At 36.4% G+C, this 16,952-nt stretch overlaps 1 protein-coding gene across 1 annotated transcript; it reads left to right on the plus strand.

Annotated features, from left to right (window-relative positions):
• Positions 1 to 2,563: 2,563 nt before the first annotated feature.
• On the plus strand, positions 2,564 to 8,011 carry LOC149152176 (uncharacterized). The gene is made up of 2 exons (XM_089443401.1): positions 2,564 to 3,013; positions 4,379 to 8,011. Exons 1-2 carry the CDS (start codon positions 2,564 to 2,566, stop codon positions 8,009 to 8,011), a joined length of 4,083 nt encoding a protein of 1,360 aa, XP_089299527.1.
• The last annotated feature ends 8,941 nt before the right edge of the window (positions 8,012 to 16,952 follow it).

Genomic DNA, 16,952 nt, shown 5'->3' on the forward strand with positions numbered 1-16,952 from the left:
TAGTAAACCCAAGGGATAAATATTATAAACCCAAGTAATTAATAAACCCAAGGGATTATTAATATTATAAACCCAAGAGATTAATAAACCTAAGGGATTATTAACATTATAAACCCAATGGATTAATAAACCCTAGGGATTATTAATATTATAAACCCAAGGGATCACTATTATAAAGTCAAGGCATCGATATCATAAATCCAAGGAATTAGTAAACCCAAGTGATAAATATTATAAAACCAAAAAAATAATATTATTAACCCAAGGAATTAATATAAAGCGAATATTAATATTATAAACCAAAGGGATTATTAATATTATAAACATAAGAGATTTATACTATAAACCCAAAGGATTGATATTATAGACTAAATGGATTAATAAACCTATGGGATTATAAACCCAATAAATTAATATTAAACACTAGGATTAATATTATAAACCCAAAGGATTAATATTATACGCAATATTATAAACCAAAATAATAAATTCCAATGTAATGTATCATTGTGACAATGATTGTGACACTCTTGTTGCATTATGACAATGCTGGTCACATTGCAACATTGAACATTTTTTCGTACCATTCTAACATCACAATATTAATCCCTAATATTAGACGAAAAATCATAAACCCTAACATTATCAAACCAAACGTCATAAATCCTATGATTAATATTATAATCCCTAGGATTGATATTATAAAAGGAAGATATGCATGCATGCATATCCCTATGCTTATAAAACATATGATTATAAACCTTAATATTGATATTATAAACTCAAGTGATTAACAAACCAAATGAATTAATATTAAACCCTAGGAATATAAGCCCTAAAATTAATATTATAACCCCAAGGGATTATAAACATTGCCACAATGATTGCGAGAATGATTAATATTATAAATTCTATGATTAATAATATAAACCTTAATATTATAAATTATAAACCCAATATTAAACCTTAATATAATAAACCTAAGGTTAAAAATCCCTAATATACCTAATATTAAACCCTAGTTTTGTAATGCAACAATGTGACGTTAAATAGATTGTAATTTGATGTAACATTGTGGCAATGATTGTCACATTGATTGTCATATTGAGACAATGTTTGTCGCAATGCGATATTGGATATATTTTTATACCATTCCAATATCACAGTATTAAATCCTAATATAAAACTCTAACATTATAAAAATCGAACATAACAAACCCTGAGATTATTATTATAAACCCTAATATTAGACCTCACTATTATAAATTATAAAACCAATATTAAACTCTAATATTATAAACCGAATATTAAAAAATTTAATATTATAAATTTATTATTAAACTCTAATTTCATAAATGACCAATTATAAAATGATGAATTATGATTTAGTTCATTTACAAAACAATAAATAGAATTGACAATGATGAATTATAATTAATTACAGTTAACCATTAATAATCATGTTAATTACATTAACTCTTTTTAATTCGTGGACGAACATATATTAAATTATTACATCAATAATAATTAATATTAATTATAAATAATTATTATATTAATTTCTAACCATATTAGTACTATACTAATTTTAATTTAATATTATTATATTGATTACTATTAAAAAATATTTTTTATTTATATTTATTATATAAAGACTCTTTTTTGTTGAGCATTAATGTATACTTATAATTTTATATAATCATTTGCTTAATTCTATATTATCATGGTATTGATTATAACTTAATATATTAGCAAATGATCAAAATATGAATACTTTATATGATTTAATATATTAATAAATAATCAATTACGATTAACTATAGTTGACCCTTAATAATTATGATAGTTATATTAACGATTTTTAATTTTTTTGACAAAATATATTTAATTATTACAATTAATAATATTATTAGAAAAATAATTATTATATTAATTTATTAGTAACTTATTAATGATGTTATTAATAATAGTCAAAATAACTTAGTTAGAGTGATGTTATTAATAATAGTTAAAATAACTTAGTTAGAGTGGTTCAAGATTTGTATCTTAATATAAACATTAATATAATTTTAATGATCATGTTAGCCACTTTAGGTTAATGTATAATATTTATAATTTTGTGTAACAATATTGCCTTAATTCTATATCACAATGACATTGGTCATATCTTAATACATTAAATGATCAAAGTATTAATACTTTATGATTTAATATATTAATAAATGATCAATTATGATTAATTATGGTTGACCATTAATGATCACGTTAACTACATTAACTATTTTTATATGATTATCAGGATATACTAAATTATTACATTTAATAATAATATTAGATAAATAATTATTATATTAATTTATTAACAATTTAGTAGGCTAGGGAACTCGCTCGGTTCTGGCGATTTGAAACTCCCGCGCGCGCCAGCCTTCGCCCCCCAGGCCCTGCCTGGCTGGGCTCTGCTCCTCGCCCCCCTCCTGTGTCCCGTTCCTTCCACGGGCACCTGCCTTCGGGGACCTCCCCCCCCTCCTCTGCTTTGCTGCTTCATCGATCTAGCGGGCCTGCAATGGCAGGGCCCGCCCCTCCTCCCCCAGTCTCTGAGAACCAAGAAGAAATCTTCGCCTCTCTTTTTTCTGAACCTTCAGATGACAGACCTCGTCCTTCAGTAACAAAGTTTATAAAAAAACTGGATGAAATCCCAGAGGTCAATCTTCCTCCTGCCCTGCCAAGGAAATCTGCAATAGCACTGGCAGAAAGAGGTCTTGTAGGTCAGTTCACCGGCCTCTGGCCCTCCCCAAGATCAGTTCAAAAATGGGTCGAGCGCAACTGGAGTGCAATGATCCAAGGAAAGATCGCCATCAGATTTTGCGGACGTGGATATTACACATTTCTCTTTGAATCGAAAGAAGACAAGAACCTCATCTTCCGCAATGGACCTTATTTCATGGATACAAGAGGTCTCTATTTGAACAGATGGACCCTGGACTTCGACCCGGAAATGGATATCCCAAACACGGTCCTAGTTTGGGTTCAACTCCCCCAGTTTCCGCTACATTGCTGGGGGGACGAATTAGTAAAAGCAATAGGAAATGCAGTCGGAAAATACATTGACAGATCTGAACCAAGGGAGAACATGCATGCATGCGCAAGGATTTGCGTTGAAGTCGACCTAGGGAAAGGCCTGCCAGAAGCTATAAAGATAAAGGTGGACCAATGGATGCACATACAGCAGCTGGACTACGAGCAGCTCCCCTTCAAATGCAAGGTATGTCACGAGTATGGCCATTTTGCAAATAGATGCAGTAAGTTAAAAGCTAATGAAGTAGAGAATATTGAGGAAAATGCTGAGGGTTCATGGGAACATGTCAAAAGAAAAAAGCCTTCTCCCACACAGGGAAACATTCACAAACCCCCCCCGGAATCTAGCCTTCCCCCCCCCCCCCCCAAACTCAGCTTTCCCCTCTTCCTCCAATCCTTTCGAATCTCTGTCTGCCGAAGAACCTTCTTCTCCTCCCCCCTCCCCTCGGGCAGCCTCTCCCCGCTCGAACCCTCCCCCTCCCCCCCTCCCACCATCGAAAGAATTCTCACTAGAAACAAAGCAAAAGAAGCCAATCAGCCCACCGACCCCCCGAGGAAAGTTGGCCGAAAGACAAACAAGGAACTCAGAGATGAAACAGCTGCAAAGGAGATGGCAACGGGAACACAGCAACCTATGGACTCATACTTAGGCAAGCTAAAAGGGAGTGGAAAAAAGGTAAAGGAGAAGTCTGGATCCCACCCAACAAATGGTAAATAATGATCTTGGTCTCTTGGAATTGCAGGGGGATGGGCTCTTCCTTAAAGTTGAAAGAAATCAAGGATTTGTTAAAACAGGAACACCCAGACCTTCTCCTAACCCGTTGACCAAAATCATTGAACATGACTTTCATCATCAAATCCAGCACTTCAAAAATTTCACAGGTCTATCTATAGGCTCAGACGGAGCCTCAGGAGGGATAGGAACAATATGGAACAAGAATAACTGGGAAATCATCAACTCACATCTCTGCACTTGGTGGATAAGAACAGATATGAAAAATAAAGGCACCCAGGAAGTTTTTCACATCTACAACATATACGCTCCAAATCATTACAGGGATAAAGCCAGCTGCTGGAACACCATAGATGCAGATCTCCTTTCTATCCAAAACAGTAGAATAATTATTGGGGGCGACATGAATGTTATAAGAAATGTGCAAGAAAAATTTGGGGAAAGCTAGAATCCATTATTCAGTCATACAATCTGCTCGACACTCCTCTGTCAAACGGCAAATACACATGGAGCAATAAAAGATCTGGCTCTCATAATATTAAGGAGAGACTGGACAGGTTTTTACTACAGGAAGGAATAGCAGAGAATTATCAGTCCATCAAGAGTTACTTAATCCACGCCTCAGCATCGGACCACAAGCCAGTGATCCTCAACTTGGTCAAAGACAGAAATCTGGGGCCACTCCCCTTCAAATACAACAAAATTTGGGATCTTCAAGAAGATTTTCGTGCCCTCATACAAAATCAGTGGGCTAAGGAAGTAATCGGATCGCCTCATTTTGTCTGGGAAACAAAACTAAAACACCTCCGTGTTGTCATCAAGCAGTGGGCAAAGGATGCGGCGATCGCTGAAAGGAAAAAAAAAACAGACTTGATCACAAAGATGGAGCGGTGGCATAAAGATAAAGAGTCCATCCAATATTCAGATGAAGACTTAGAGCAGGAAAAAAATCTTTATAGGGAACTCTATCGACAAAATCGAGTAGAGGAGGAGGAACAAAGATTGAAATCTCGTTGTCTATGGCTGAAAGCCGGAGACAAGAATACTACATTTTTCCACAATAACATTAAACTCAGGAGAGCTGGCAATCAAATCGATAAAATAGAGGTCGATGGGAAAGAGATGAAGGACCAAGAAGAAATCAAAGATGCAGCCTACAATCACTTCAAGGCCCTCCTCTCTTCAGCACCTCAGCAAATGGATAGCACAGACTTTCTCAGTACAATAGAGTGTAAATTATCAGAGGAACATAACCAAGAGCTGGACCAAGACATCACTGAAGAGGAAATTCGAGCAGCAACATTCAGCATGCAGCAAGATAAGGCTCCGGGTCCGGATGGATACACGGTTGCCTTCTACCGACAACACTGGGAAACAATCAAAAAAGATTTTGTCCGGATGATAAAGAATGTCTTCAGAAATCATAAGCTGGGAGAGAACACCAAGTCTTCACACATTGCCCTGATCCCCAAAGAAGCAAACCCCCTCTCGTTTGACAGGTTTCGCCCCATTTCTTTATGCAATGTCTCTTATAAGATTATAACAAAAATCCTTGCAAATAGACTCAAAAAATTCCTCCCCCTTTTAATATCTGAAAATCAAGGGGGTTTCGTTCCAAGCAGGCAAATAACAGATAATGTCATCCTAATACAAGAAGCCATCCACAGCAGTAACAACAGAGGGGAACGAGGAATGATAATTAAACTTGACATGGCTAATGCCTTCGATCGTGTGGACCACTCCTTCCTAACAGCAGCACTAAAAAAATTTGGGTTCTCAAGCAACTTCATCAGCATAATCAATGGGTGCATCTCCAACCCTTGGACTGCACCTTTGATTAATGGTCGACCCAGCAAATATTTCAGAAGCTCTAGAGGGCTGAGACAAGGTTGCCCCCTTTCTCCATTTCTTTACATTATCATGGCTGAGACCCTGAGTATCCATCTTGATCACCTTCGCAGCAACAAAGAGATCCCGGGAATCTGTATAGAAAGAGGGATAAAAGAGATAAACCATTCGCTCTTCGCGGATGACACTCTTTTAATTGGTGGAGCCTCCAGCCTAATGGCAAGGAGATTTAAAAGAGTTTTGGATGCTTTTCTTACAGCTTCTGGGGGTAAGTTGAACAATAGAAAATGCAGGATATACACATGGAATGTCCCTCCCCAAATTCAACAAAGAATATCCCTGATTTTGGACATCCCAGCACAAAGGAATTGGAGCTCTTTCTCCTACTTAGGACTGCCTCTGGCTAAGGAATCTGTTAAGGCTGAAGTCTGGACAAAACACATAGAAAAGATGAGAGGCCTCCTTCAGGGCTGGGGAGCTTCTTGGCTCAACTTAGCCGGCAGAACAATTCTCATCAAGGCTGTCCTCTCAGCTCTTCCAATCTACCAGTATGCAGTCATCATGGCCCCGGTCAGCATTCATAAACACATGGAACTCATCATGAGAAGTTTCCTCTGGCAGGGAGGAAAGCAGGAGACCAAGAAATTCAGCCTTGTCAAGTGGGATCAGGTAACTCTCCCTTATGAAAAAGGGGGTCTCTCCATCAAACTTCCAAATCTCTCAAACCAAGCTCTGGGGCTCAAACTGATCTGGAAAATTCTCTCAGGCAAAGGATCGTGGTGGGTGGAGGCCATAAAACGAAAATATCTCAGAGGTTCGAATTCTAACATCCTCACTGAAGCAATTGTAGACAGGCCTTGCACACCGATGTGGAGACTTATCAAAAAAGTTCTGCCTCACTTCAAAGAAAATGTATCCAAACTCCCAGGAAATGGAAAGGACACCAAGATTTGGTTGGACTGCATCATGGGTTCAAAACCGAGAAACCTTCTACAAGGCCTTCGACCCCTGCAGAATTGGATGGAAGCACGAAAGTTAACATCCTTGTTCGACATCTCTTTATGGAACCACAATAGATGGCTCGACTGGAAGGATATTCAAACTCCCCCCGCCCTCAAGGATCAATGGATCAATCTTAAGCTTTCTCTCTCTGGTTCTGCTCCAACAAATATGAGGACTGAAGATAGATATATCTGGGACTCCTGTGGAGGGAATTTCACAGTGAAAGAAGGATACAAAACTCTGCAAAACTTATCTCCCTCAGCAAATTGGAATCTTCACACAGCTGCTTGGAAGTCAGAGTGCCTCCCCAAAGTGAAATATTTCAATTGGACACTCCTCAAGGGGAAAATCCTTACAGCTGAGAACTTAAGGAAAAGAGGAATTCAGGGCCCTTCAATATGCTGCTTCTGTCGAGCAGAGGAGGAGTCCATCCAGCACACCTTCTTAATCTGCCCCTTAGCACATAGCTGTTGGAAACAGTTGATAAGTCCTATGGAAACTCGAGAAAGCCTTGATCAGATCTCCAACCTCCAGAAAAACTGGAGGAACAGCTACCCCTACACCAGGAAAGGTAAGCACAATCTCATCCGAGTGTGGAAATGCATCCCTGCCACCCTCTGCTGGCACCTCTGGCTAGCAAGAAACAATTATGTATTCAACAACAAAGAGCCCAACATGGCTAGTATTCTGGCAAAGACAATAGCCAGCATCTCTGAATCCATCAGTGCAAATTACATAGCTCCTCCAGATCAGACGAGCTGGCTCCAAGAAGAGAGAGACTGGTATAGCAAATTTAGTCTCAATCACAATCAAAATCAGCTTTCTCAGGCAACAATCAACAAGAAAAGGCCAAATTGGAAACTCAGAGGACCCAAGGAAGAGGTCCAACAGTGGATTTTAAATCAGAAGCGCCCTGTTCTTCTCTTCGATGGTGCTTCGAAGAACAACCCGGGGAAAGCCGGAGCAGGGGGCATCATCAAAGATCATAACGGGAAAAGCATTCTTAGCTATGAATGGGGTCTGGGGAACGCTTCCAACAATGCAGCTGAAGCATACAGCCTTCTCCTAGGGACCTCTCTTCTGCTTAGATTGGGAATCAGGAACGCACTAATACTGGGGGACTCGGCCATTATCATTGCCGCTATGGTCTCAGGCAAAGATTTTATTAAGGAAGGCCTCAACAACATCAAGTCCAGGATTCAAGACAACCTCAGACACCTGGGAGACCCAACTTTCTTACACATTCTAAGAGAAAACAACGCAGATGCAGACCACCTAGCAACTAAGGCTGTCAGCAGACAGCAAGGACAAGTTCGTGAGAATGAAAAGATCTATGACAAGGCAATCCCTTAGCAGATTAAGCCGCCAATCAGTCCATCTGTTCAGCGCCCTCAGAATCCGTCCTCTCCTCAGTCACTCCAGTAGTCAATCTCTCCTCGATCTCCACCACGCACTCTCTTCCATGCTTTCCTCACTCTGCTCCTTCGTTATCAGCGCAAAGCATCTCCATTTCACGCGTGCCCCTCTCCATCCGAATGCTGGTAAACGTCCCCTCCTTCCCCTCATCGACTGCAGCAGGGATTTTGTGCAGGATACGCACTCAGATTTTCTCAATAAAAATAATCTGACCTCTCATCACGACCGGCCTCCCTCTCCTCTTTATATTCACCTCCCTTCTCCAGACCGTCTCAGCACTCCTCTGTTTATCCAGAATCAGTTGTGGATCGAAGTGGGTCTCGAAAGGAATAGAATCGTTCTCAGTAGCAGAAGCAAACAGAGCGCTTGTTTCACCAAGCGCCTGCTGCCTCACTCTCGGGTCCAGTCATTCAACATCAAGCGAGGCCGACATCAAAGCACCCACGCAGAGATAGCTCCTTCTTCAGCTCTCAGGTATAAACCGCATCACTCACAGTATTTCTGTTGCCTAACTCCTCTTTATTTAGAAATGGCAGAGCCCTCTGAGAACAGAAAGCAGAAAGAAGCTCAGAAGGGCCACGAAAAGAAGGAGACCCCGCTGGACCGCGTACTGGGAAATGATACCTGCACCCTCTGTAAAGAACACTGCTTTATGATTGCTCGGTTCGTTAAACACCACAAGGAGCTCGAAGATGACTTTCACGCAGACAGCAGGTCCAAGAGGAAGAAACTTGAGAAACAGAAGGCAGAAATAGAGAAACTCAAGGAGAAATGCCAACACCTGGAGGAGGCCATTACCTACATAAAGTCCATTGCGCAAAGCATGCAAGCAGAAGCATCTACCAAGGTCAGCAAAAAGGAGCCCCAGGTGGAAGACTCGGTTAATCAGTTCTGGTAAACAGTCATATGTCAAGCAAATTTTGTCTTCTTGCTGGCCTCTTCGTTCGGCAATACAGTCGTTACCTATTTCAACTCATTTTCACTAAGTTTAACTCTCAGAAGTCAAGGACTGCGAGCCTATTTTGGACTTCTTCCCTCCCTCTCTTTTCATCTTATGTAACAGCTCCTGCTTACAGCAGTTTTTTATAATACAAGAGTAGACGATCATGTTAAAAAAAAATAAAATAGTAATAAATTTATTTTGTTGATAAAATATAATAAATTATTACCTTTAATAATATTATTAGATAAATAATAATTATATTAATTTATTAAAAAAATTAATAGTAAAAAAAATTAGGTGATGTGGTTCAAGATTTGTGTCTTAATATAAAGATTAATATAACTTTAATGTTAGTAACATTAACCCATTTTCAACGGGTTGACAAAATATATTAAATTATTATATTTAGTAATAATATAAAATAAAATAATTATTATATTAAATTATTAATAACTTATTAATGATGTGATTAATAATAGTCAAAAGAAATTAGCTCAAATAGTGTGGTTCAAGATATGTGTTTTAATTAGGGTAGCTTGAAGTCGTTTGATACATATCTCTTGTGGCATTTATGAAAGATTGATTTCACCAAATGAAATAATTAATATTAAAACCTAAAATCAAATATTAATATTAAAACCTAAAATCAAATATTAAAACAGAAATGTTGTGATCTATTTTGGTTTAAAGTCTAAACTAATATTAAAACTTAAAATAAATATTATAATTAAAATGTAAACTAATTATTAAAATATTAATTCTAATATTAGTCTTAAAAAAATGTTTTTTTAACTGGATAATTCTAAATCTTTAAATATAAATTGTAAAATTAAAATTAAAAATTAATATAAACCTAATGTTTAAATTATTTAAATTTTGATGATGATGATTATGATGATGGTTAACCGCTGAGATCAAACATTGGTCTATTGGACCTAAAGAAACAAATTATTTATTTTGACTTAATATTTTATTCTTATGCTCAAAAAGCTTTGAGAGAAGTTTCCCGAGCTCACTATAATTTTGACATTGTAAAAGGCTAGAAAGGTCAGTATTGTAACAAAGATTGTGAAACTGAGATCTAATGTGGTTGTTGTATGGGGGTACTCTAAGAGGAAGTTGTTTTCATCCTCAATGTTCCTATTCTCACATATATGGCAGATCCTTTCCATCCATGGCATTTTAGGAACGACCCAATGACCTGTTTCACTATGGAGCTCATGAGAATTCGTTTTAATCTTTGCTATATTAATTTTCTTCTTTGAGCTAGTTAAAATAGAGAGATACTTTTGATCTTCTAGGGTGGGGTTGATGACCTTTTTATAATAACTTAATTTTCTTTTAGCCGCTAAATCTTTCTCAGACCACATTTTTTTCTTTCAACTTAGAAATAACAATATCTTTCATGTTTAAGGAATTTAGACTTCTGTGATCCATAATATTGTTAGATAATCTTCGGCATAATCACATAACCCATCTTTTGGGTTCTTCAACTTGTCCTGAAGATGAACCACACTGGTTGGTTCGAAACGCGTCGACAATAGATTGGTTATGTGATTATGCCGAAGATTATCTAACAATCTTTCATGTTATTTATGTTTTTCAATGCATCATTCTCGTTGATCTCCCAATAATTTAACCAAGCCCTTGTGTCTTTATGCCACCCCAATTGAGCCTTAAGTGATTTTGGGTGGAAATTAAAATATTAATTTTTGGCTAAAAATTTAATATTGAAATTTAAAATATTAATAATTAATACCCAAATCAACATAGGGCAAATGATAGAATAGACGAACTCATTGGATTGAAAAAAAAAGAAATGTAATTATTTTAACTTTTATTAATTTTAAAGTTAATATATTATTTTAACGTGAATGTATTAATTTTAATATTATTTTTAAAAATAATAATATTTATTTTAAAACTACATTGTTAATATTAGTTTTAAAGTAATATTTTAAAATAATATTAATTTTAAAATTAACATTTTAATACTAATATTAATATTACTTTTAAAAACTAATATTATAAGTTAAAACCTAATATTAAATATTAATTTTAAATTAATGGATTCCAACCTAAACTAATATTGAAATCTAATATTAAAACTTTGTAAAATTTAATATTGTGTCAACGTTCTTCCATTCTTAAATGCTAATTGGGTTGGTGCGCCGTTGAAATTGCTTTGGCGTAGGTCATTAGCAGCAACAGGTTTGTAGTACAATCAAATCTCTGAAATTACTTCCCTAAACTTTCTCCGATTTTATTACTGTATATGCTAGACAAATCCAAGATTACGATAAGATCTAAGCTACCTTACAGTAGCCTTCAGGATTTTCTATGGTTGGATCCTTGACTTCAAGGGAGAAGCTGTCAGAGTCCATTTCTCTCAACTGCAAAAGAAAATAGGACCAATTAACTATCGAATTTATAACAAAAAAAATCTTTTTGAATGAAAAAGAAATGAACACGATATAAATTATACAACGATACAATGGTTACAACTTTTTCTAGGATTTTGGAGGGTTATAGAGTTTGTATATAATCTTCATTGTAATCCTCTTGTGGATAAGTCAACCTTATGTGCGAAGCATGGTGGCTAGCGAGCAGTGAAACACAATTTACAATGAAACCCTATTCTAAAACCATAAATTCACAGTGAATCCTTAATATTCAAAATGTGTCCGCACATAATTTCTTCACGGAGAAACACTTTACAAGTCTTTTATGTGTAAACAAAATAAATTGAATACCAGGGGCAAGGAGGGCAAAGAAGAATCAATAAAGATGCCACCGCTCCATAATGTCTTTTGTCCCATTAAGGGCAACGCTATCCCAGTTAATGCAGCGCACGGCCTCTGCAATGTGCTCCTAGTGATGAATCTCTTCTTTAGGCTTCGCAAATTCTCTTCTGGCCATCTCGGTTACTAGTGCAGCCCACGGCCTCTGCAATGTCTTGCTACCGATGAAGTCTCAGCTTCACAAATTTTGTGGTCAGCCTGCCTGCATATTCATTCCTCATTATATTGTTTATACATTAATTAACCCCTGCATATGCTTTATTCATTATCCTATTTGTAAATGCATTCATTATTCTATTTATAAATGCAACTTGTTAGGCCTTCCTGCATATTCATTCCTCGTTATATTGTTTATACATAATTAAACCCTACATGTGCTTTATTCATTATTAATTATACTATTTATAAATGCCCTTTATTCATTATCCTATTTGTAAATGCACTCATTATTCTAAAAGATATAATTCTAAAAAAAATAATCGTAAAAGGACACATCAGGAGACTTCCAAAACAATCTTAGAAATAAAGGAAGATGATCAATAATCAGAAAAGATAGAGAATAGAGGAATTAGGAAATAAATAATATCAATTCACAGTGTCCAGAAATATTTATCAAGTGATCTTGTATTTTCCTTCGAATTTGTTCCATCTACACTTACTGCAAGTTCTATAGATCAATACAACTAGGAAACTACATCTTCATCATTTGATCGAGCTAAGCAAGAGAATTTATTTTCATAGTATAAAGAGCAAGAATGTAAAAAAAAGAAAAAAAAAACTATTCTTAGTGGTGGAAACAAGTGCCCTATTCAATCCTTGATTTTGAAAAAGGATAGCTCAATATGTCTATTTTGGAGATTAAATCCCAAACTCTTAAGAAAATCAATGACTTCAAAGCCTTGAATTTCTCTATGAATATGGATAGAATTAATTAATTAGGTTGATAAAATAGACTTGTACATGTAGAAAAGGGACATGGTCTTCAGAAACCTAATTAAAAAACATTGAGTACTTACAAAGTATAAACCAAGGTTAACAAGTTCGGAAATTAGTTCAAATAAGAAATTTTTCTTAATAGAACCAAACAAACAAGAATCAAGGAATTAGAAAAATTGATAGTTATATTGCAATAAATCCTAATGATGCAAAATCCATTGAAGCTTGGTGACATCAAAGGATACTAATATTCTTGCCTTGGGAAAAAGATTGGAAGTTCCTAACTTGGAATGTGTATAAAATCTATAGTTATTGACCATCTAACAGAGGAAAGATGAATTGATAACTCAAATGATAAATTTAAATGAGAAACTAGATAATTATGAAAAATAAATTGAAGTCTTAACCAAATAAAGGATAGAACATGTCTATCAATTCTTTAGGTGAGCCATCCTTTGGGGTTTGGTGTAGGTGGGTAAATAGTTAGATTTAACTGAGGATTGTGGAATAAGAGAGATAACATATTGTTTTATCTCATAGATTAGAGCCACCCCAACAATAGTGATAATTGGTTGAAACAATGATCACTACTAGGGGTAGGGTGAATCAGTAGTGGTGGCCTTAAAATATTTTTCCACAATTTCAACCATCCATGCATATTCACAACATTAGCTCATCAAAATATATATGCAAAAATAAACTCAAAAAATAATAACCAAGAGGAATATCAACACAAGCATGCACACATAAGAACACAAGTATTTCTAGTGGAAACCCTTTCAGGTGAAAAACACCCTGTTGTTGTTGTGCTGCTCAAATTTTTTACTATTCTGCTGAAAAAATTGTACATGGATTAGCTTACACCCATAAGCAAAAGACTTGGCTTCCTTTATAGTATGATGGCATCTATCAATTCGAAAATCTGTTTCTCTCATGGATCTACGTAAATCTATTTGCTCGAAGCTCCCATAACTAACAATCCTCGCCCAACTACCATTGGACTATCCAACTCCTATTGGATGGAGAAAACTCCTCCTACTACTGAATTCTCCAAATCATTGTCTATATTGAATCCTCCACGCCTTCACTTCCTCCATGCAAAACACGTTTCATATATTTTCAAACTAGGTTCTTAATTCTCTTAACATGGGAAACCCAATAGCTCCATTGCTCTCCACATAAAATCTAAATACAATCAGACTCTCACAAAAATATAATGTTGCATACTATAATTAAAAACATAAGACACTATGGATATGTGGCAAATGCACAAGTAACTCGTGCAAAATAAGTGTAAGAGGATCTTTAACATATATTTCAACAACATACAAAAACTTCTCCAAATGATCTCTACTCTAGGAGCTTCAATTCTGATCTATATTGTAGCAAGCTTCAGATTTGCTCACTATTCAGTCATTAACACTCATAGGCTAAAGCCTATATTCTGTGCTCAAGTTCTGAAGAATAATCGCACTATTTATCCATCTCTCCACACATACACTTAACATCTAACACCATCAACTCACAATCAACAACCACAAAGCTCACAAGACAAAACAATGTAAACTTTGAAATGAGAACTATGAACTCAAAACAAGAACTCTCGCTAAATAACCCGCAAAAAACATGAAAAGCAATGCTAAAAACGAAAAGTGTATATACTGGAATGATTGTTTTTTTTAGGGTCAATTTTCAACATGTTTTAAAAATGGTAGTGAAACCCAATTTTTTGTGCAAAAATTGTGCAAACAACACCCTGAAAATGAAAAGTGTTGATACTGGAACGATGGTTTTTTTTTAAGGGTCAATTTTCAACATTTTTAAAAAATGGCAGTAAAACAGAACTTTTATGTGCAAAAAATAGTTGTTTTTGAGAAAAAAACACACTAATGTTTTTGGTAGAATAACATTTTTCTTTCCAGCTCGTATAATTTAAACATGTTTTAGTAATGATGATAAAGATAAAATAATGGGATCTGAAACACATTAAAATTCTATTAGTTTTCATCCATGTTGTTAAACATATAATAACATGACACTAAAGATCTCTAAAATTCTAATTGTCTTCAACCATAACATTAAAGATACAGTCCACCTAAAGTTGATTTTGCTTCGAAGATATTGGATGATACAGTGGGAGAGAGGTTTGAGCTCTGCAACTTGATCGAGTTTTGACATTGGTGCCAAGTTTTTCATTAGGGTTCCATGGTGGGACGCGCAGGGGGGAGTGCTGCTCCCTCCTACAGTCAGGCAGTCATAGAGGGAGGAAAGGAAGCAGAAAGAAAGTATTTCAAAAAACCATTGGAAAATATTTCAGAAGCAAGAGGTAAGGAAACAGTGGGAAGAAACAAAATCCGGGATCAGGAAGGAAAGCAACAAGAAACAAGTAAAGACAAGGAGAAGGGAGGTAGTAGCAAGAAAATTCCTCCCATGATAACTAAGGGAATCTGCAAACCCAAATCAAGCATCATCCCTCGGGTCATATTGAGTGATCCGGCGGTTCAAGTGCACAGGGACCACATGAAAGAACATGCGATCATTTGCAAGTTCATGGGGTTATGGCCAACGGAGAGGGCATTATACATCTAGATCAGGAGTCATTGGAAGCCAAAGGGAGAAATGCATTTACATCTGGGTTCCAAGGGCTTCTTCACGGTGGTGTTCGCGAGCCTAGAGGACAAAGATAGAGTATTTGAAGGGGGGCCTTACTTCTATGCTGCGGCAGGACTCTACATGCGGCCATGGATGATGAATTTTGTTCCAGAACGTGAAACATTTACATCAGTACCGGTTTGGATCAGACTATACTCACTACCCCTGGACTACTGGCAACCAGAATCCTTGAAAACCATAGGCAACAAGCTGGGGCATTTTCTAAAGATATCGGAGGCAATTCTAAAAGGTAAATATACCTTCTTCACTCGAATATGTGTGGAAATGGATCTATCTAGAGCTCTTGCGGAAGCAATAATTTTAGAGGTATATGATGAAGAATGGGTGCAAACGGTGGAATATAAGCACATACCATTCAGATGCCGCAAATGTCATGAACACGGCCACCTATTTAGAGACTGCAGAACAATCAATATGGAAGACAATGGGAAAACCTCTACGGATAGAGATCATGAAGGTTTTACCAAGGTTGGGGGCAAAGGGAAAGGGGGTAAATGATCACACAAGAAGACTAGTGAAGACAGACAAACGAAACACAATAGTTTCAAAATCCTAGAGGAAGTGGAGGAGAGCATGGAGATAGTCCAGGACATGGAGAATTCACTTAAGGAGCAAGACATGGAAGCTGAAATGGAGGACATCCCAGCAAATAACCAGCAGACGGAGGAAATGCAAAGCAGGATGGAGATTAGCAAGGACCAGGAGATGACTCCAAGTAAGGTAGGAATGGAGGACCAAGAACTATAGGAGATTCTAGACAAGGAAAATCTAGATCTAGAACATTTTCTGGAATAAGGAAGGAATAAATGAGTGTAATCATTGCCAAAAGAAGACTATGATCGAGTCCAACAACTTTATTTATGGAGGGCACAATCGAAGGGATCCGGTCTCAGAAGAAACCATGAGAGCCAAGAGCAAAGTGGGGCTAGAATGATGGAGAACCCACAGACACAATCTCCAAAGAACCCAGGGAGGAAAAGAGGAAGAAAAAGATAGAAATAACTACTAAATGAATGTGGGAAACTACTGATTAACTCAGGTAAGATGAAAGATCTTACCAGCTATTCCTTTACCAACCTTTCTTAATGAAGCTCACAACCTTGAATATTAGAGGTTTATGTAGTAGAAGGAAATAGAGGAATCTTAGTAACAAAATAAAGGAAGAAAAACTAGACATGGTCTTTATTCAAGAAACCAAATGCTCAATGGAAAAAATAAGAGAAATTCACAATAAGTGGTTAATCAAGTATGAGTATTTAGAAGTTAAATCCAATAACTATGTAGGTGGGATTCTCACACTGTGGGATCCACAGAAATTTGGAATCCTGGATGCTGAAGCATCTAGGAACTATCTTTCTTTGGTGTGTAGTCCTTTAGGTGACAAAGAGACTTACATGATAACAAATGTTTATGGACCTCAACAACAAAAAGATAAACTCAAGCTTCTTGCCTCCCTAGAAGGTCTCAGAGCACGACATCCCAGTATTCCTTGGATAGTTGCAGGTGATTTCAATATGATAAGATA

The sequence above is a fragment of the Pinus tabuliformis genome, chromosome 9, assembly GCF_031772625.1.
Source record: "Pinus tabuliformis cultivar Carrire ecotype Pingquan chromosome 9, CPIR1, whole genome shotgun sequence".
Classification (NCBI taxonomy): domain Eukaryota; kingdom Viridiplantae; phylum Streptophyta; class Pinopsida; order Pinales; family Pinaceae; genus Pinus; species Pinus tabuliformis.

What these genes read in the sequence shown, in the direction of transcription:
- LOC149152176 (XM_089443401.1), top strand. Translation starts at nt 2,564, where the DNA reads ATGGCAGGGCCCGCCCCTCCTCCCCCAGTCTCTGAGAACCAAGAAGAA. An exon ending in AAATGGATATCCCAAACACG is followed by an intron (nt 3,014 to 4,378) that starts GTCCTAGTTTGG and finishes TTTTTACTACAG; the next exon opens with GAAGGAATAGCAGAGAATTA.